This window comes from Lissotriton helveticus, chromosome 3_1 (genome assembly GCF_964261635.1).
Source record: "Lissotriton helveticus chromosome 3_1, aLisHel1.1, whole genome shotgun sequence".
NCBI lineage: Eukaryota > Metazoa > Chordata > Amphibia > Caudata > Salamandridae > Lissotriton > Lissotriton helveticus.
Genome location: NC_136061.1, coordinates 1,834,228,700 through 1,834,251,619, shown reverse-complemented (window position 1 = coordinate 1,834,251,619; position 22,920 = coordinate 1,834,228,700). Strand labels below are relative to the sequence as shown.

Sequence of the window (22,920 nt, the reverse complement as noted above, 5' to 3'; positions counted from 1 at the left end):
ACTGGGGGTGAGTGTTTGTATTGTCAACGCTCCGTCCATCATCACCTTTGGTTTTTCTTTGTTCGCCCGAAGTTGGCAGGGTATGCTCTGTGCACAGTCATAATAGCGACTTCAAAATATCGACAGGACATAATATCGAGTTTTAAATATCGACTGGACAAAATATCGACTGGACAGAATATAGACAGCAAAAATATTGTTTTTAAGGTAAGTAAAGTAATATCGACTGTTAAAAATATAGACAGTTAAAATATTAAAGTATATAATATAGGTTATTAAAATTATCTAATTTTTAATAATATTGAATTATTTATAGTGTGTATTTTGTTATTATATGTGTGAAAAGTGTGTATTTATGTTATAAATAATAATAATTAATGAAATTTGTATTTTTATCTTTTTGCGTTATTTAATTCTGTAGCGGGTTGTGGGTTTATAGGGGAATAGGGTGGGAAGTAATTTAATAATGATTAATTAAATATGTAAATTAATTTATTGTTATACATTTTTTATTAATTTTTTATTTGGTAATTATTTAAAATTTAATTGGCAATTAATTTAAATTAATTGATTAAATATTAATTATGTTAATTTTTCTAATTTATTTTCTGTAGCGGGTTGTGGGTTTATAGGGGAATTAGGTGGGAAGTAATTTAATAATAATTAATTAAATATGTAAATTTATTTATTGTTATACATTTTAAATTATTTGTTAATTAATTTTTATTTGGTAATTAAAATATAATTGGCAATTAATTTAAATTAATTGATTAATTGTTAATTATGTTAATTATTCTAATTTATTTTCTGTAGTGGGTTGTGGGTTTATAGGGGAATTGGGTGGGAAGTAATTTAATTATAATTAATTAAATATGTAGTTATCAAAAGAGGGGAGGGTGATCAATAGATCAATAGGGCACTCTTTACCACTCAAGCAAGTGGAAGGTCCAGTATCAGCCTGTGCCCCCAACAAGTCAACGTAAACAAAGTGGGTAGCTGAACCGTTCATGGTAGAAAAGGTGATGTGTATTAGGCGTGACCGGTGGTGTACATGTGGCACCCTTGGGCATCCATTTTGTTGGAAGTATTTGCCTCACACACCCGAATGGGTGTCATGCTTCATCATCGGCGTTGCTCCTCGTCAGGGAGGCGGTGCAATCCCTGATGGGCTCACCTCAAAGAGGGGCTCTTTATCGGAGATCTTTTTTTCCAACTGCCTTATGGTGAAGTGCGGGTATGTGGGAAATGGAGCAAATAAACTAAAAGGTGATTAAAATGTAGTAGGGGGTACCGAAAGTACTACTTTATTCTGGGGGTCTCCCTCTGCAGTTAAAAACGTGAAATCAACTTGCTAAGTACCACCTAGTTAGGTGTGGTGGGACTAGATGAAGTTGGGTATTAACATGGTCAACATGTTTCTCGCACAAGGAATTATCCGCGATTCTTCAGGACCTTGAAAATGTGTAATATGCAGTCATTCAACAACATGCAGGTGTCATGTGTGTAAATGCAAGCACTATCTGTTTAGATTACCTCTGTAGTAATATCCTCTGCCTGGATTGGAGAATAAAAATCATGTATATATGGTTAATTGCATCAAAACATGGCAAAGAACACAAGTATGATCACGCTAAAATTACACACCGGGTGTCATGCTAGTGTAGAAAAATTATTTATCGACTAGCTCAGGTGAACTAAGGCTGCCTAATGGCAGCGTGCAGTGAGCACATTACACCAACCATTTGTGTCTGTGAGAGTGCTCTAAACTCTGCCTGGATTCAAATGGAAACTATAAAACCAGTTAAAAGTAGCAGTATAATGAGGAACATTTGTTATTACTATTATGGTGCACATTGATTTATGGAGCGTGCATGACCGATCATGGTGAAATGTAAAGGCAAGCACACATCCATCTCACCTAAAGGTCGGGGATTATTTACCGCAGGAGTGTTCGGCGGTAATAGAACATCAGGGGAGAGCCGTAAGGTGTAGCTGTAGGGGAACAAAAGCATAGGCTCAGGGAGAAGGGGCGGATTCATATAGAACACACCATATTGAAATTTTGGACCAATAGGGTAATGGGGAGGCATAGGTTAGGGGTGAACCCGCAATTGCAATCCCAGGGGTCGCCTTACCTCTGTCAGCCCGTGTTCCTGCTCAGTGACCTACCCATCACCGCCGAGCTCGGATAGATGATAGAGCTCGGCGGCGCCCGCCATATCAACTGATTCGTGTCCATGAAACCACGTAACGCTCCGCCCATCCGCGGAGGTCACGTGACGCGTCTGTGTTTAGCGGCCGCCATATTAGAATGGCTAAACACATACAATACTGCCGGGAGTATATTCGGGTTTTCAGGGTAAACTTATTAAATTAATGGAGATAGGTACAGGGTAAATATCGACCATAATTTGTGAAGCTTACGTGGGTTTATTGAAGTTGACCTCGACGGCGTGGTTCACTCCCCTTCATGTGCTGGTCATGTAGTGCGAGTGCTCCTCGCGACCGCCATATTTGAGTGGTTAAAATTATTGTCCAAAGGGGCACACCTTTGTGTATCCACGTGTGAGCTATTCAGATATGGGCGGAAGGTACTCGGGTGGTCTACAAGTGCACATAATTCGTTGGAGGATTATAGTAGAGGGGCTGTGCCCTGAATATATTTTATATAGGTAGGCGGTCAGTGAATTCGTTAGTCATACCAGCGGGTATACTATTATCAGTAAAGGTCGAATATTGGCACTGGCCCTACATATATATAATTTATCTGCCATGAGTAAGGGGTCAAAGTTGTCATCTCAAGAAGTTATGGCGGCAAGGGGACTATGAGTGTGTACAGCCTATGCTTTTGTTCCCCTACAGCTACACCTTACGGCTCTCCCCTGATGTTCTATTACCGCCGAACACTCATGCGGTAAATAATCCCCGACCTTTAGGTGAGATGGATGTGTGCTTGCCTTTACATTTCACCATGATCGGTCATGCACGCTCCATAAATCAATGTGCACCATAATAGTAATAACAAATGTTCCTCATTATACTGCTACTTTTAACTGGTTTTATAGTTTCCATTTGAATTGTTTTAGTTTAGAGCACTCTCACAGACACAAATGGTTGGTGTAATGTGCTCACTGCACGCTGCCATTAGGCAGCCTTAGTTCACCTGAGCTAGTCGATAAATAATTTTTCTACACTAGCATGACACCCGGTGTGTAATTTTAGTGTGATCATACTTGTGTTCTTTGCCATGTTTTGATGCAATTAACCATGTGTACATGATTTTTATTCTCCAATACAGGCAGAGGATATTACTACAGAGGTAATCTAAACAGATAGTGCTTGCATTTACACACATGACACCTGCATGTTGTTGAATGACTGCATATTACACATTTTCAAGGTCCTGAAGAATCGCGGATAATTCCTTGTGCGAGAAACATGTTGACCATGTTAATACCCAACTTCATCTAGTCCCACCACACCTAACTAGGTGGTACTTAGCAAGTTGATTTCACGTTTTTAACTGCAGAGGGAGACCCCCAGAATAAAGTAGTACTTTCGGTACCCCCTACTACATTTTAATCACCTTTTAGTTAATTTGCTCCATTTCCCACATACCCGCACTTCACCATAAGGCAGTTAAAAAAAAGATCTCCGATAAAGAGCCCCTCTTTGAGGTGAGCCCGTCAGGGATTGCACCGCCTCCCTGACGAGGAGCAACGCTGATGATGAAGCATGACACCCATTCGGGTGTGTGAGGCAAATACTTCCAACAAAATGGATGCCCAAGGGTGCCACATGTACACCCCCGGTCACGCCTAATACACATCACCTTTTCTACCAGGAACGGTTCAGCTACCCACTTTGTTTACGGTAATTAAATATGTAAACATATTTATTGGTATTGTAGAATTAATTGTTAATTATTTATTTTATGGGTAATTAATTAAATTAGAATTGCTAATTAAATTTAATTTGTAATTTTAATTGATTAATTATTATATTATATTAAATTCTTAATTACTTTTAATTCATTTTTTACCCTACGCTATCCAATGCTTTCCCTACTGTTGCACCCACTGGAGTGGGAATATTAATTTTTACCCCTACGCTATCCAACGCTTTCCCTACTGTTGCACCCACTGGAGCGGAAATAGTAATTTTTACCCCTACGCTATCCAACACTTTCCCTACTGTTGCACCCACTGGAGTGGGAATAGTAATTTTTACCCCTACGCTATCCAACGCTTTCCCTACTGTTGCACCCACTGGAGTGGGAATAGTATTTTTTACCCCTACGCTATCCAACGCTTTCCCTACTGTTGCACCCACTGGAGTGGGAATAGTATTTTTTACATTTTGCTATTGTACGTAAATAAAATAGGATATTATTTAATTATAATATGTTAATATATATATATGTTTTAATAAATATGATTGTTAATTTTTTTTATAACTTTAATTAAATATTGAATTATTATAATTTAATTTAAGTCTTTGTAAGTATATTTTAGTAATTAATTTTAAATTTTAATTTAATTTAACACTGTTTTGAATAAAGTCGATATTTTTTACATCTATATTATTGTAAACGATATTTTGTACTCGATATTTTTGTACTTACCTTACATACAAACTCGATATTTTGGCTGTAGATATTTTTTCCTCGATATTTTGGGTACTCGATATTTTGGCAGTCGATATTATTTCAGTGATCCGGTATGCTCAGACGTGAGTCCCTTGCTCACTTTGCCACTGGAGTCAAGCAAGCCCGGCTGAAGACGGCTGTAATGCCAGAAACCGGTCCTGGGAAGCTTGATTCCGGTCCAGGGAAGACATGGCTTGGCAGTTCGGGCTGGACTGTTCCCATGATGCACAGGGTCAGACTGATTTGCATATGGCCATGTCTGAACTGGGGTGGCGGAGTGAGCTAAAGAACGGTGATGGATTAAACCCAGATCAGTTGACTGGGGGTGAGTGTTTGTATTGTCAACGCTCCGTCCATCATCACCTTTGGTTTTTCTCAATTCAAGTGAAAGGCCTAATTTTACTTGTGTGTGTTGTCGATGAACTCATTATAAGCATCAGACTAGATTAGTTGATTTATATGTAAAAAGCAAAATGGTAAATAATAATGAGTGGAAGGATTTTGCAACCTATTTGTTGGTAGAAAATTGTTTTGATTTGGGTTCTGATCAACATATTTGTAAATATTGTTATAATAAATTAAATGAAAATAGAATGCCTGCTAGAGCTGTTCATAATAATCTGGAGTTGGTAGACATTCCTTCTGATGGATTTAAATACGTATGAGTCTATTCTGATTCAATGTGTGCATCCTTTTCAGGCTATTGTTCGCATGGAGCCTAAGACAGAGAAGATTTACAGAGAGGATTAAAGGGAAGAGTTTTTTATTTGCCTCTAGATTTTAAGAAAAATATGGATTCAATTGGTGTCGAAAAAGTAGAAGAGGAACCTCTGGTTATTCTAGTTAATGGTGTTCTGACAAAGAGTAAGAAAATCTGGCAAGAATTAGTAGATGTTAAGAAAGTCAAAAAGGCAACGTTGTATCTGGTAAAAAATAATCAGTACTATAAAAATGTGTATGTGGGAGAAGAGGAAACAACTGTAGAAGATGACACTGATTTCTCAGCTGGGCAAATTGAAAAAGTTGATGTCTCTAGAAGTGGAGAAATTTATGAACATTATAGTGTTCATCCATTGCATTCGAAAGAAGTAATGGGGAATGCTATTGACTTGTTTCAAATGAAAGAAGCCAAAGGAAGTCCCATTAGTGTATGGGAAGAAAGTTTGGAAGCTCGTTGTTTTCCACAGTTATTTCCATCAGGTGAAGGTGGATGATATGACGACCGACCTGTTCAAATTCCTGCATCTGAATACCGGACTGCAAGATTATATGCAGAAGATCCTAGGTTTCGTCAATGCATTCCATATTTGTTCCATCTACTGTTTGAGAGTGACTTGTCTGGACTTTCTTATGCAGTGAACCATATACTGAAAAGTGGAGCACATCTACAAAATGTTTCGGCAAGGGACTTTATGGATAAAGTGAAACTGCAAGACAGTGTTTTGGAATCTCAGCTAATTAATCTCATTGCATGTCAGCGTGGTACTAACGAGTATTGGTACCGTCGTCATGGGCAATTGAAATGTATGCTAAGAAACTTAGGAACTCCTACATGGTTCCTCACTCTTAGCTGTGCTGAGTATGCTTGGGAAGACTTACTTGAATTTCTACGGGAGGCAAATAAAAACATTGAAAATATTGAATACAAGACACCTGGAGAACTGTGTTCTCTGGATTCAGTTAATGTATGCAGGTATTTCAATCATAGGTTTGAAGCTATGATGTCTTTTATTACAAACAAAAAAAATCCTCCGCTTGGAGAGGTGTTGGATTTCTTTTGGAGAAAGGAGTATCAAGCAAGAGGTGCTTCTCACATACATATGCTGTTATGGATTAAAGATGCACCAAAATTTGGAACAGATTCAGATGAGAAAGTGATGAGTTTCATTGAGCAGTATTCTACATGTGCTGTTCCGAAAAGTACAGAAGACAACAACTTGAGACATCAAGTTTTACGCTTTCAAACCCATCGTTGTGGGAAATACTGTCGTCGAAAATACAAATCCAAGGACAAGTTCTACAGGAAATGTCGTTTTGCATTTCCACGTCCAGTAACATCGAAAGGAAGAGTGAAAAATGTTATGTCTTCTCTGCGACATACTGTGACAAGAAAATCACCAAAAAATACATACAACCTAAGAAGAAATGAGGAGTCCAAATATATAAATGACTACAATCCAGTCATTTTGTCCATGTGGAATGCTAACATGGATATTCAATATATTGCTGATAACTCTGTTGCTGTGGCTCGATATGTGACGTCTTACATCACAAAATCAGAAAAGACAGAACTGAATGAAATGTGGGAGGAAATTTCACATGAAAAGGGTCTAAGCAAGAAATTATACAGTTACAGTCTGAAGATGTTGTCGCATCGAGAAATTGGAGCATACAAATGTTCTGATCGGTTATCATCAGCAAGTCTATATACCAAATCTACAACCATCATTTGGGTGAGTCTAGGTCTTGCTGCAACACGAAACCGAGTTTTGAGATCTGTACAGGAATTGAGTATTTGGCGGAGAAAGAACCAGACAGTACAGATATTTTGAAGACAAACATGTTGCATACATACTATCCAAATAGAAATAGTCATCTTGAGAACGTATTGTCTCTATGAAGTTCTGCAAACCTATACTTTTAAGAGGAACGTCACAGAAGACATCAATAAAGGTGTATATGCTGTACTTGGATGTGAAGGCTGTCTAGTGAAACAAAGAAAAGGCCATTTGATCAATCATCGAAAATTGAGTTGTGAATCTCCAGACAAAAGGGAATTTTATTACTTTGCTCTTTTGTAACTCTTTAAGCCTTGGCGTAGAGAAGAGGAACTACTTGGAGATTTTCTTACTTATGAAGATTCGTTCAATGCAACCAAGGCTACCATAGAATGTCCTGTTTTTCCAAATTATCTGCAAATGTTGAACGAGGAAATACAGCACGAAGCTACAATCGCAGCAGAGATTCCTAGAGACAGTCAGAGTTCTGCTTCATTGAGTCAGGATCCACTAGGAGGACCAATTATACAAAATGAAGCTGCCACTGCCATGGATGAAGTGGAAAGAGCCATGGAACAAGTTCTGGAGGATGTAGTTAACTTAGAAGATTTGGAAATAGAACTAAACGTTGAGCAGAGACAAATATATGACGAAGTCACAGAACACATTGAGCATGGTTTATCTCATGAAAAAAAAGAGTGCTTATGTACATCATTTATACCTGTTCGACTGTAAGTGAGTGGAGAAGCAGGAACTGGAAAAAGTTTTCTGATTAAAGCAATTGCAACGTATCTGCAGAAAAGAACGGAGTCATCGCTGTCTTGTGTTGTTACCGCTCCAACTGGGTTGGCAGCACACAATATTAAAGGGATTACTTTACATCGCTTATTGATGCTGCCAGTAGAGCATGATAATAAATTACAATACCACAAGCTATCTGGAGAAGCTTGTTGGGATGTTTCAAGAGTCCTAAAGAAAATGAAACTTCTTATTATTGATGAAGTAAGCATGGTATCAAATGTAATGCTTGCTTTTGTGCATTTAAGAATGCAAGAAATTCTTAAAACAGAGTATGATGTGTTATTTGGAGGCAAACACATCATCGTTTTTGGAGATCTACTGCAGCTAACTCCAGTGAAAGGACAGCCAGTGTTTAAAATGCTTACACATGAAGATACTAGGAAGTGCCTAGGAAGCATTGGAAATGTTAACATTTGGTTAAATTTCAAATATGCAGAACTGCTTCAAAATATGCGACAGGCAAAGGATGAAGATTATCAAAATATTCTACAAGATGTAAGAATTGGAAAACTAACTGAGCATGGCAAAGAAGCTTTACATGGACGATTAATTTCAAATTTGTTTCCAAATGAAAACATTCTCCCAGAGAATATTTTTATGAAAATTCCTGAAAACAAATCTGTTATATGCTTGATGCCAACTCTGCAAGAATGTTCAATCTTCAACAACAAAATGTTAAAGTTGGAAAATCAAGAGATTGTGAAACTGGAAGCAATTGATAAAATAGAACATGAAGGAGCAACTATTATTTTGTCTGAAAAGTTGAAATCAAAATTAAATTCTTTAGAGAAGACAATATCTAAAACTGCTGGTTTGGAAAAGACTCTGTATGCATCTTTAAATTGTCGTATAATTTTACGACGTAATTTACATGTGGAAAGAGGTTTAGTAAATGGAGTAATGGGTCATGTTGTTGATTTTGTAAATTACCGAAATAGAGATGGAATTGAATTTATAAAAATTAAATTTGATGGTATTGAAGAAGTACAACAAATCAGTCGTTGTTCTCCCCGATTTTTGCTTGTGAAAGATTTATATGTCCGCCGAAAACAGTTTCCTGTTTCTTTGGCATATGCAGTGACTATTCATAAATCTCAAGGTTTAAGTGTAGATAGTGCTTTGGTGAATATTGGAAGTTCTGTGTTCAAGGAGGGTATGGCATATGTTGCTTTATCTCGAGTCAGAACTTTATCTGGATTGTACTTGATTGATTTTGATGAGACAAAGATTAATGCAGATCTAAATTGTGTAAAAGAATATAATAGGTTAAGAAGAGAGTATGCTCCAAATTTACCTCAATATCCTCTATTTGAAAAGTGTGTGGTAGGCCGAAAAAGAAGAAATGAGAAAAATTGTAGTGAAGTTGTAGCAAAAAGAAAAAAAGTAGATGAACCAGTAATTGTAAGCAAAAAACGAAAAGGATTTAGTTACAGATGTTGTTGGATTTCAGTTTGAAAACAGTTCTGGTGTCAACTGCTATGCTAATGTAGTGTTTAACATTGTTTCTTTTCTCCAGACTGTACAAGAACAGATTGCTGAAAATCGTGATCAAACATTTTGTTGTTTATTAAATTCTGTGTTTGAGAAATGTAGAAGTGATAGAACAAAAATACAAAGTGTTTCTGAAATTCGAAATGTTTTAGACATATGTTCTGGTCTAAATCAATTTTCACAGAATATTCAGCAAGATTGTCAGGAATTTCTAATGTATATGCTTGTTGTATTGCAAGATGAAGGTGTAGATGTAGAAAATCTTTTTGGCCTTTCTTATAAATGGCAGCATGACTGTGACAATTGCTCCTTTTCAAGTAGTACTACAATAGACACTGAAAGATTTATATATTTGACTTTACCAGACAGCAAATCAATGTCATTTAATAATCTAGTTAGAGAAGCAAATCAAAGCATGGTTTGTACTCAATGTAAATCTGCAGTGCTATCAACCTTATTTATACAAACATATGGACAGTATGTAATTTTAATGTTCCAACGATGTAGACCTGATGGAACTAAATTGACAACATTAATTAAAAATGTTGTGGGGTCTCAATTATCAATTTCAGGAAAAACCTTTACAACTGCAGCAATTATTTACAGCAATTATTTACCATGATGGTCCTTTAACAACATCAGGTCATTACACAGCTTATTTAAAATGTCATAAAGGATGGAAACACTGTAACAATACTCAATTGACTTTCAAACAATGTTTGCCTTCTGACTTACAAAATTCTTACCTAGTGTTCTTACAACCGAAATTTTAGGGAAGGTAATTGGCCTTTGAAGATTGCAGCAGTTAATACAACTTAGTTTGGTGTTCAAAATTACTTTCCGAGTGAGAGTTATGAAGATAATAAAAAACATGTAGTTCTCATAGAGGTAGTATATGTATATCACATAGTGTGTGCTGTAAGTATTATAGAAAATCTTAATAAAAAGAAAGCTAGAGGTGAAAATAAAACTATTGTTTCATAATGTAAAAGATGTTGGAGCTTTTCTTTCAAAAACTCGGGTAAATGAGAGATTAAAAGGACTTTGCATATACTATTTGGCCTCGTGGAAAATCACATGCATCAAAAGTGAGTTAAGATATGTTTTTTCAAAATTTTATATTATTTTTTGGAACATTGTATGGGTTTTTTAAACACAATCATTTTGATTGTGGTTTTTTTTGCCCGCTGTTATATGATGAGTAGTATTGAAGAAACTGTTTTAAGTGAAATTCAATATATTCTGAGAACAGCAAAAATAAACCATATAACATGTTAAACAAATTATTTTGTATTTTGTATTATCAAATATATGTTATTCTCCCCTTCTCTTATGCTCACTCACCTATTTCCACCCTCTATCACTCCTCTTAACTCACCCTCACTGGCCTTTTCTCGCTCTCCCTCACCTCCCTTCCCTTATTCCACTTAACTCACTTATCCTCATTCTCCACTCCTTCACGGCCATTTCCCTCTCTCCCATCCACCACTTTCCAGCTGTTAGTCACTGTATTTCACTCCCCTTCCCCTTCTTTCCTTTCTTTGTTCCCTCAATAATTCCCCTTCTCACACTCACCTTACTACACTTCACTCACTCCTTCTCTCACTTTCTCTGTCCTCTCACATCCTCACTCCCCTTCCCTCACTCCCCCTCTCTTAGCCTCATAGAGGTAGTATATGTATATCTCAATTCTCTCACTCTCTCACTCCTCTTCCATCACTCTTACTCCCTAAAACTCACCCACACTCCCTTACTTACCTTTCTTTGCTCTCTCACTCAGTCCCTTTCTGCCACTCTTTCCTTCACTACCTCTATGTTCTTACTCCTTCACTTCCCTTGTCTCATGCTTACTTGCTTTTATCCTCTCTCTATCTTCATTTTTTCGTTAACCTCACTGCCCTTCACTCACCCTCCCTCACCCTTGTTCCCTTACTCCGGTTCCCTCAGTTATCCTCATTCATCATCCTTAACTACCCTTCCTTTTTCGCTCCTCACGCACTCACCTTTTCCCAGTCCCTTTGCTTCACTTTTCTTCCCTTTCTTCCCTTCCTTTGCTCTCTCAGTCATTCTCCTTCCCTTACTCACCTTACTGCCCTTTACTCACTCTTTCTCTCACTCCCTCTGTTCTCTCATATTCTCACTTGTCTTCCCTCACTCCCTCTTTGTTACATTCACCCCCATTGTCTCCTCACTGTCTTATGACCCTACATTCACCCTCACTCACCTTCCATGCCTCATTCTCATTAATCCACCGTTATTCACTCCTGCTTCTCTGTCACTCACTCCCCTTTCTTTACTCCCCTTTCTTCGTTTAGTTTTCCTAATGCACATTCCTTTAGTATCTTACTCACCTTCACTTCATTTCTCTCTCCTGCTCTTGTTCACTGTCACTGAATGTATCCATGTCATTATCCTTTTAGTAATTTGCTCTCTCTCTATTTCTTTTTAACTCGCTCTGACCTTCACCATTCCTTTGTTTTTCTTTCTGAGTCCTTCACTTCTACTTTTTGTCTTACTAACCTTTTATGACTTTTAATCTCCTACTTTGTCTCTTGTATTGTAAAATATATATTATAAACATTCTAACGTATTTTTTTTCTCTTTCACAGATATTAAATTTACTGAAAATATGTAATTAGGTTTATATTATTTATAAGGTAAGTTTGACGTACAAAATGTACTTTCTCAACAATCTTTTCCTTAACCTCACTACTCTTCTCTCATGCTCCCACACCCCTGTTCCCTTATTGCGCTTGCCTCACTTTTTCTGAATCTCCACGTTTACTCCCCTTTTCCTCACTCCTCTCACACTCACCTTCTTTCAGACCTTCTCATTTACTTTCCTTCTTCTCTCTTCCCTTTCTTCACTCCTTTACTCTTTTCCCTTTCCTTACTCTCCTTACTCCACTTCACTAACTCCTTCTCTTACTCCCTCTGTCCTCTTACTTCTACATTCCCCTTCCCTCATTCTCTCTGTTAGTCTCATTCTCTCCGTCCCCTTAGTCTCTCACTCCTCTTCTGTCATGCTCACACCCTATTACTCAGCCATACTCCCACACTCATCTTCTTTCAGACCTTCTCCTTTACTTTCCTTCCTCTCTCTTCCCTTCTTTCGCTCCTTCACTCTTTTTCCTTCCCTTACTCTCCTTACTCCACTTTACTAACTCCTTCTCTTACTCCCTCTGTCCTCTTAGTTCTACACCCCCCTTCCCTCATTCTCTCTCTATTAGCCTCATTCTCTCCGTCCCCTTAGTCTCTCACTCCTCTTCTGTCACGCTCACTCCCTATAACTCAGCCATACTCCCACACTCACCTCTTTCAGACTTTCTCCTTTACTGTCCTTCCTCTCTCTTCCCTTCCTTCACTCCTTTACTCTTTTCCCTTCCCTTACTCTCCTTACTCCACTTCACTAACTCCTTCTCTTACTCCTTCTGTCCTCTTACTTCTACACTCCCCTTCCCTCATTCTCTCTATGTTAGCCTTATTCTCTCCGTCCCCTTAGTCTCTCACTCCTCTTCTGTCACGCTCACACCCTATAACTCAGCCATACTCCCACACTCATCTTCTTTCAGACCTTCTCCTTTACTTTCCTTCCTCTCTCTTCCCTTCCTTCATTCCTTTACTCTTTCCCTTCCCTTACTCTCCTTACTTCACTTCACTAACTCCTTCTCTTACTCCCTCTGTCCTCTTAGTTCTCCACTTCCCTTCCTTCATTCTCTCTCTGTTAGCCTCATTCTTTCCGTCCCCTTAGTCTCTCACTCCTCTTCTGTCACTCTCACTCCCTATAACTCAGTCATACGCCCACACTCACCTTCTTTCAGTCCTTCTCCTTTACTTTCCTTCCTCTCTCTTCCCATCCTTCGCTCCTTCACTCTTTTCCCTTCCCTTACTCTCCTTACTCCACTTCAGTAACTCCTTCTCTCAATCCCTCTGTCCTCTAACTTACTCACTCCCCTTCCCTCACTCTCTCTCTGTTACCCCTATTCTCTCCGTCCTCTTAGTCTCTCACTCCTCTTCTGTTACGCTTACTCCCTATAACTCAGCCACACTCCCTCACATATCTTTCTTTCCTCCGTCACTCAGTCCTCCACTGTCACTTTTTCGTTCACTTCCTCTGTCTCCTCACTCCCTTACTCCCCTTGTCTCACGCTCACTTGCTTTTATCCACTCTCTATCACCACTCTTTCCTCAACATCCCTGCTCTTCTCTTACCCTTCCACACCCCTGTTCCCTTACTCCGTTTTCTTCACTTATCCTCATTCACCTTGTTCACTCCCCTTCTCCTCACTCACCTCCCACACTCACCTTCTGTCAGTCCCCCTAGTTCACTTCCCTTCCCCTCTCGTCCCTTTCTTTGCTCCCTCACTCATTTTCCTTTGCTCTCTGCACTCCACTTCACTCACTCCTTTTGAATTTGTAAAGAATACAGCACTTTTTGAAGAATTGAAGGTAGTTCTAAAAAGAACAGTTTTTTATCTTCTTTTTTAGGTTTTTTTTCTGAACAAAAACAAAAACAGGGAATGCCAAACTGCTCAACGGGAGCAAAAAAAAGTGGAAAAATTAGGGCTGGGGACGGCAGCGGTGGTCTTCCCTTCTGCGTACAATGTTCATGATACTCTGTTCTCCGTAGCAAAGCAGTTCATCACACTGCTTACACTTGATAGTGATATCATTGAAAACAGGCTGAATATTGGGGATCAGCTGCTCAGGTCTTCCTCTCACAGATGATGTTGTTGCTCCTCCAGTGGATGTTGAGGCGCCATCTCTTGGGGGATTACGTGCCAGGTCCCTGAAACTCTCCCGGGCATAGTTCTGGGGGTGCCTCCTCTGAACATGCCTGATCATTGTGGAGTTGCCAAAACTGTACTTTCTTCTAGGGTCACCACTGTTTGGAAAATTTTACACTCCACCATTGGAGCATTAACCTTTTTTTCACCTGGTGGTATGGTAAAAAATTTCCATATAAAGTGCTCCTTCATCTTGGGCTCAGGAGGCTCCTCCTGGATGAACTCATCAGAGTCCTCACTGCTGCTGGTTGGTCTGGCAGCCATTCTTTCCACTAAATTGAAGAACAGACGGGAACAAGTCTTGCAGTCTCCAAAGTGAAAGAGGTAGTGAAGGAAAAGGGTGGGGGTTTCATTAGTTGTAAAAAAAACTGTAAAGAACCAATGAAAAGTGTTATTTTAAGGTCACATGACTTGACGTGCTTACGCTACGCGCACCGGAGCACTTCCGGGGGCGCTTACGCAGCACGAACGTAGGCGCTTCCGGGGGCGCTTACGCGGCGCATCTAAATGACGTTTTGCTACCTTTTCGGAAATACGTTTAAAGTTAAAATACAGGTATTTAAAATCGAAAATATTACTTTTATAAGTATGCCACTAAATGTCTTGCATTATTTTTTACTTTAAATACAAACTTTTTTTTTTCTCGCTCGCGGAAATAGCGGTCTCGCTGCGCTCTCGGGTGAGCTTACCGGTGCGCGCACCCTGAGCGCTCCGAGACAAAATGATAAAAAAAACCCACATGAAAAATAAATTGAAAAATTCATTTTTGGAAAAAAAAAATGATAATTAATAGTTATAAAAAACAGCTACTAAAAAAACAATAATTCACTTTAAAAATCATAGGTTACAAAGTCGATATACAAAGGAATTAGCTTTTGAAACACCTTTGCAATTCACTGAAAAAACCATAGGTTTCACAATCGTTATAGTTAGGAATTAGCATTTAAAAAACCTTTGAAATTCACTGAAAACACCATAGGTTTCACACTCGTTATAGTTAGGAATTAGCATTTAAAAAACCTTTTAAATTCACTGAAAAAACTATAGCTTTCACACCAGTTATAGTTAGCTGAACATTTTACTCATACAAAACCACTTACCATTTTACATGAGAAAGAGGTGACTCGAAACGAGTCAGGGCCGGAGTCGGATGCTTCAATTGCGGAAAGCGTGTCTGTCTGTACCACAATAAAGCTGTTTTTGGGGAAAAGCTGTTCGTTGTCGGAGTGCGGCTTAGTTGGACCAACCCCTGTGGAGTGTGATGTATTAGCGGCTGTCCTGCCGCTGAGCCGCACCAACGCAGAACATCGTATCACCGAGTCCATCATTCAGAGGGCTCCGTGTGTGGGACAACGAAAGTGGATTGAGGACAGACACCCTTCCCGGGGCTCATGCCGAGCCTGAAATTGCATACATTGAAAGCGCTTCCATCTATGGCTGAAATAATGAACTACATCTCCCACAAAGCAACGCTTCATTCATTCAGAAATATCCAATCATGGAAGGCGATATAGCTTAATGAGGAAGGTGTGGTGAATCAAGCGCTTTTGGACTTCATTTCCCTTTGAGAAAGAGGTGACTCGAAACGCGTATATATATATATATATATATATATATATATATATATATATATATATATATATATATATATATATATATATATATATCGACAGCGGCTTGACTTGCTCAACCCCTCTGCAGTGAAACAAACAAGAATAGATGATCCAGGACTCTCCAGGCCTTTTGAAACATACAATATCCTTTTATTCTCCAGTAACTGAACGATTAATGTGGTCTACAACAGTTACAGTAATTGACCACAACCTACACGTTTCAGCAACCACCTTCAACTGAGTCTTCCGGTAAACAGATTATTTAAACATTCCTTTCTTCTATTTTGGTGGCCCATAGAAACACTGGAAGAACCAATACATTGGAAGCAAAATACAATAAAATTACATAAAATAAAATGAAAAGATACTGAGGCACAACATTGCCTAATACACCGTGGTTACCAATGTCTCAGAAATATAGTATTTTTTTCCTTTTCACCTTCAATCATCTCTGGACTACCCCATTTTTTTTTTAAATGAAAGTCCTATTAATCTGTACTACAAAAATACCTCAATGGTGTACTTCATTTGGTCATTGCATTTTTTCTTTTGCAAAGTTTCTAATATCTATTGCACATTGACTCCATTTAAAATGACAAACAGGTAAGATCATACTAAATACTACAGATAAAATACATAGGTGCTTTCCTAAAATTAAACTAATGATATAACAGGATTCAAATACATCATTCTAGTAAAGTGCATTATTTTACCCTTTCTTGAAATTCATCAATTATGTGGGTCTTAAAGCTGGGCTCAATGGCTTACTGTGTCTAATGTGCAAAACAGGCAGGCATTGAAAGTGCCACCGATTAATTAATAATCTTGATTAGTGCAAAGGCGCATTTTTATAATGCAACTCAATTTATTTCCATTCTGGAAATACGCCTCTTGGTGCACTTCGTTGGGGCGATGAGATCCACATGTGTCCAGAGGATGCATGAAATGTCCAACTAACTATAACGTCCCTGAAACCTGTGAATATATATATATATATATATATATGTATATATATATATATATATATTAATTCCTGTTGCCTTCTGCTTAAGGACGCCACTCCACGAGAAATAAGTTTACAAAACCCTTTATTCCCAAACCGGCTCAGCTCTCCAATAATTAATTAACATCCCTGACGCGTTTCAAAGCACCTTGCTTCTTTTTCAAAGGGAAAACACAAACTGTCAGCCACAGATCTGCGCAGCACATTTTCCAGCCTTAAATGCATTTCTTTCATCAATTAACCTCTCTAGAGGCCTCGCATTCTCAGGTGAGTAAATTCACATGCATCCTGGGACTGGAAGTCTTTATGCTGTGCCAAATTCTCCCCCACCAGTGGGGTCCGTGTTTTGCTTGCAGTTACAATTTTAAAACAGTGTTAATTTTTCGTGTTATGTACACATATACATATATATATATATTCAGTGAAAAAAATACAGGTTTCAGGGACATTTTAGTTAATTGGACATGTCACTCAAACTAAACCAGAGAAATTCAGCCGTTATAGTTAGTAGAGCTAACTATAACTCGCGCCCGCGCAATGCACTGCTGATGACATCACATATTACATCACTCATGACATGGTCGGTGACATCACTGATGACATCATCCAGTGAATGTTTGTCTCTTTGAAGTTTAAATATGTTTTATAGATATATATGCCAAGATGTATTGAGGAATGAGTGGGTGTATAAGTGTCTGAATGATTAAGTAGGTGTGTGACTGATTGTATAAGTAACTGCTTAAGCGTATCTTACTGAATGCATGGGTTAGTGAGTAAACTGTGTAAACATCTGTATCAGGCTGTCAGTTGGTGTATAAGCAGCTGCATAGGTCGGTGAGTAGCAACATGACTTTATATATGGGTTATTGATTGGTTCTCTGAGTATCTGTAGGGGTACCTGAGTGTCTGTGTGAGTAAGTGGGGGGGTGGGTGACTCTGTGCATAGATGTGTGAACGGGTGATTCCCTGGGTGATTCCCTGGGTGTCTGGGTTCAAGAGTGCATCTGTGAAGGGCTGCATGGGTGTGTGAGTGTGTGTATGGGTGTGTTGGTGAATACATTGATGTCTTAGTGGTATATGTGTGAGTAACTACCTATGTGAAAGGCAGTATATGTGAGTGCTGGAGTATATAAATGACTGTATGTGAGAGTGAGTGATTGTGAGAGTGGCTGTACAGATGAGTGTATGCTTGTATCAGTGGTTGGATAAGAGAGTAAGTATGTTTTAGCATTTGTATTAATAAGTGAGGTGGTCTGTGTATAACTATATAGGTGAGTAAATGGGTGTGATTGATTCTTTGCATGACTGAGTAGGTGTGTGAGTAAGTGTATAGATGAGTGGCAGGGTGTGAGTGTATGTATAGGTGTATGAGTGCATATGATAGTGCTGTATTGATGAGTGACTGCATGTATGAGTTACTGTATGGGTAAAGGAGTGGATGTGTATGTGTGTTGACCTAGGAATCACTGAGTGGGTATGTACTAACTGCTATTGGTCTGTCTATGGTTTCGATATTGGTAGTCTGTATTTTAGAGTGGGTGTATAAAAGTTTTTATTAGGGTGTAAGGAGGCGCATCAGATTATCACTTGGATGATGTCATCAACGATGTCATTTGAGATGTCATCATTGTTGTCACTGACCTTGTCATGAGTGATGTAATATGTGACGTCATCAGTAGTGCATTGCGGGGGCGTGAGTTATAGTTATCTCTACTAACTATAACGGCTGAATTTCTCTGGTTTTGTCGAGTGAAATGTCCAACTAATTATAACATCCCTGAAACGTATGTTTTTTTCTGTGAATTTCTATGGTTTTTTTAAATACTAATTTCTAACTATAACGTCCCTGAAACCTGTAATTTTTTCAGTGAATTTCTAAGATGTTTTAAATGCTAATTTCTAACTAGAATGTCCCTGAAACCTATGGTTCTTTCAGTGAATTTCTAAGGTTTTTTAAATGCTAATTTCTAACTATAATGTCCCTATAAAGTCCCCTTGAATCCTGAGAGTCCCTGGGGGCCAACTAGCCCACCAGGTACTTCCAGTAAGCGCCACAGAGCTGCGTGTTCCGAGGCCACGTCCCTTTTTACACCACGCTCCAAACGTGGATTCTGGCACACTGCTGCTCGGAGGATGCAGTCCACTTGTGTCCTCAGGTCTTCAGGACACAAGAGGACCTCATTGTCCCACCAGCAGTGCACCAGAAGCCACGTTTGCAGAGTGGTGTAAAAGGGGGCGTTGCCTCGGACCACCTCGCTGCAACGCAGCTCTGTGGCACTTTCTGGAGGTACCAGGTGGACTAGTTGGCCCCCAGGGACCCTCAGGATTCAAGGGGACTTAATATATATAGATCTGGAATGTTTACATGTTCCTCAGGTTTCTTCACTGGTCTTTTTATATGTTGAAGAGATTTTAATGCACAGCTTAAGATAGTAGTATGATAGTTGACCTGCAAATGAGCTGATAAGAGTGTGAAAAATATGAAGAGCCATGGATGTGAATTCAGTCACATATTCCAAGTCCTCTTGCATCGTAAATGGCTTGATATATATATTTTAAAAAAGAGAGTCAGAAGGTTTGCAACAACAACCAAAAGGAGCAATCTCCTGTTTACATCTCAGGAAAGGCATGAAAAGTCAGCAAAAAGGAAATAAAATTATTTTTGACCTTTTGTGATATAGGGACAGAATTTCTCCAGATCAAATCTTGTAACTGACTGATATGTTTACAATCAAAGGGCCATTAATCTGACCCATGACACTAGTGCCCATCATCATAAAAAAAGCCAAAACAGTGGATATTTACTTATGCCTCCTATGTTCCAATATCAGTTGGACACCTACGTTTGCATGTGCTGCTTTTTCCATAATGTGAAGATGGAATTGCCAAGGTAAAGACCATTTCCAAACTTTCATCTAGAGGTGAGCCAATAGGAGACAACCATGGCCCTCACTTTGCATAACTGAAGTGTAGGCGACATCTATATTTATGATCTGAAGATCCTGGAGACCCAGAGTTGTTGCTGTATTAACCTTAATTGTCAGGGAACGTTTTGATGAGACTGCCAATAATTATTAATAGGGCCACTAATCTTGTATTTTTCAAATGGTTTTGTTTTGGGGATATTTAGGTACCACAAACCAAAGCCTGGGGGTGTTTGATAGCAGAGCAATTAACAGAAATTTCACCACTTCCAGTTTGTAGGCATATATCCATATATTTTCTAAAGCAGAGGTGGAGCAGCTCACATATGAGTTGGAGTTGGTTTACAAGGCCTGAAGATCTCAAATAGGCATGAGTTATGTAAATTTAGTAACGTTGTTGACTTTAGCTTTTAGGTTATGAGTGATAGGCGACTTTAACTGAGGTAACTCGTGATGTATGATCACCAGAGAGTCACTGACATCAACTTCATCTTTTATTATGCTCACTACTACAAATGTACCCAACCCAGACACTCACTAACTTGAATAATTGGTAAGAGACAAAGTATGATATTTTAGCCCTAATAAACCTTTTCACCCTGGATGGTGAAAACACCCTGCTCCATGGTCCTAGATTCCAAACTTGCACCCCATAGGAGAGTCCCATATACCGCAGATCATATCATCCAGGGCCTGTAGGAATATCACTGCAACACCACCACCCTGATAAAACTCAGCTGACTCTCCAAGCCAACATGCACTACCTTCCATCAGGACCTCCTCAACCCTTCTCCAAATCAGAAAAGAGTTGAAGAGACACCTCTTTAAAGAATACTACATGAGGATGCAGCATTGGGATTGGAATAGCATGTAGGCTTGTGGACTGTGGTATTCCCATTTCACATGGATTGTCTTTGAATATCCCTTTATTCTGACATCTCAGAAGTTAACATAACCGGTGTCTTGGTGACTATGGGTGCAGCACTACCAATGTAGGATCACTGCATCAGTCATAACCAGGGCCTAAGTGCAAAAATAATTAGACTAATTCTATTTATAGTACTACCGCAAGTACTGCCACTACTACTCCGTGCCGCCCTCTAAGCAATTTTACACTCCATTATGCTATTTATTATCCTCTTTAGTCTCCTTATCCTTTCCTCTCTCCCTTTCCCATATTTCAGTACCTCTGTCCTTATCTTTCCCTTCACCTACTGACTTCATAGTCTCCTTCTTTCCAAGTTTACTCCCCCCTTCTCGATTATTGTTTCACTCAGTGCATTAATTGATACTCACGGCAAACCTCAGGACTTCTCCAGTGAATACAAATACAGGCCCTATTGCAGGCCTCAGCATAAGCAGCAACCGCAGTGCAAAAGCATTCACAGTCTTCACCAGTGTCGCAGGCACATGTGTCACTTAAACAGGCATCATAATAAGGAATTGCGTCCACCTGATGGGAAAATGTGAGAGCTAATTTTAGAATCTTAGATTTATTGAGTGATCTTTCTTGGGTGCAATGTTTCTATTTTGATCGAGTGCTCAATCATATTAGGCTCTTGGGGCCTTCTCCATCCTATTGTGCTTGAGATTGTGGGAAGCACAACAGTACATGCTGATAATGGTGGTGGTGACAAGCATAAGTGGTGGGGAAAACAAATCAATCCTATTGACCCACTGACAGGCACTAAGATTTTTTTAATGCCTTTAGGGTTAACGCTAAAGCTCCAAATCATAGCTCATTATAAGCACTGTTTATAATGAACCACAACTGAGGGTCCTGGAGTTGAAGCTGAAGGCAATGTGAGGTTTATATGTGTGCCTGTCAGTGGGTCATAACATTTAAAATTAAATACGTACTTACCCACTGGCTCACCTCCTCCTGTCCTCTACTCCTCAGTGTTCCTCAGTCCTACTGGGAGCACGCGGTTTTAGAGCCAACACTGTCAACCACTCCAGACGCTGATCTCATGTTGTTGAAAATGTTAAACAGCATGACAGAAGCACCAGGATTGGTTGGAGCCTGCTGGCTCGATCAATACTTCGTCAGGCGCTGGGGGCTTGTGCTTGCTAAACTCAGCTTGAATTGGTGAGGTTTAAAGTGAACACGTTTGATCGGTTGACACAAGACAGTCAGCCCAGCTAAAGTGACATGCACCCCTTACACTTAGGTGACCGCCACTCCTTCCTGATGCTGCCACTCAGCATTAATGGCTATACCCCGCACTGACAAAAACAACAAGCATTTGCAATGCAAAAGGTCTCGCATTAGGAAAGTTTGGGCTATTGGTATTGTAAATGACAATTTTTTTATTTATGTGTTGGTTTTGAAAATAGCTAAATTAATAGCTTTGTAATTTACAATGCCAATAGTTTTAACTTTCGCAAATGTGACACCTATAGCATTTGTAATGCAATATGTGTTGTATTAACGTGACTTAGATGTATTGATATACAAATAACAATGGCTTTTATTTTTTTAATAATTAATACTTAAATAAAAGTTATTGTAATTTATAATGGCAATAGCTTAAACTTTTGTAAATAACTTTTATGAAGATTATGTTCAGTGTATTTTATTGTGACGAAAATCCAAGAACAAAAGTGAAATATTAACATATTTTTGTGACATTTGTAATAAAGCTTGAAACATTGGGAGAACATATTTGAACCAGTTGTTGTTGAATGGTTGCACAGATTGATGCTGTGGTGGCGTTCAGTGATGTTGTGGTGCCCCTGAGTGATGCTGTGGTGCCCCTGAGTGATGCTGTGGTGGTGCTGAGTGATGCTGTGGTGATGCGATAAATAGATAGAGTGAGTGCGATAGATGAATAGAATAAGAGCGATAGATAGATAGAGGGCGATAGATAGATAGAGTGAGGGCGATAGATAGATAGAGTGAGGGCGATAGACATATAGATAGATAAATAGATAGATAGATAGATAGATAGATAGATAGATAGATAGATAGATAGATAGATAGATAGCTAGCTAGATAGATAGATAGATAGATAGATAGATAGATAGATAGATAGATAGATAGATAGATAGATAGATAGATAGATAGATAGATAGATAGATAGATAGATAGATGGATAGATAGAGGGCGATGGATAGAGTGAGGGCGATGGATAGAGTGAGGGCGATGGATAGAG

At 38.9% G+C, this 22,920-nt stretch overlaps 1 protein-coding gene across 2 annotated transcripts in view; it reads right to left on the bottom strand.

Moving 5' to 3' along the window:
• LOC144823879 (mucin-5B-like) overlaps positions 1-22,920 on the bottom strand; it is a 737,446-nt gene that overhangs the window by 434,388 nt on the left and 280,138 nt on the right. For both annotated transcript variants that reach the window (XM_078682767.1, XM_078682768.1), the window contains one exon: positions 21,062-21,218. In XM_078682767.1, coding sequence (XP_078538893.1) covers positions 21,062-21,218 — 157 coding nt within the window. The remainder of the gene's footprint in view (positions 1-21,061; positions 21,219-22,920) is intronic.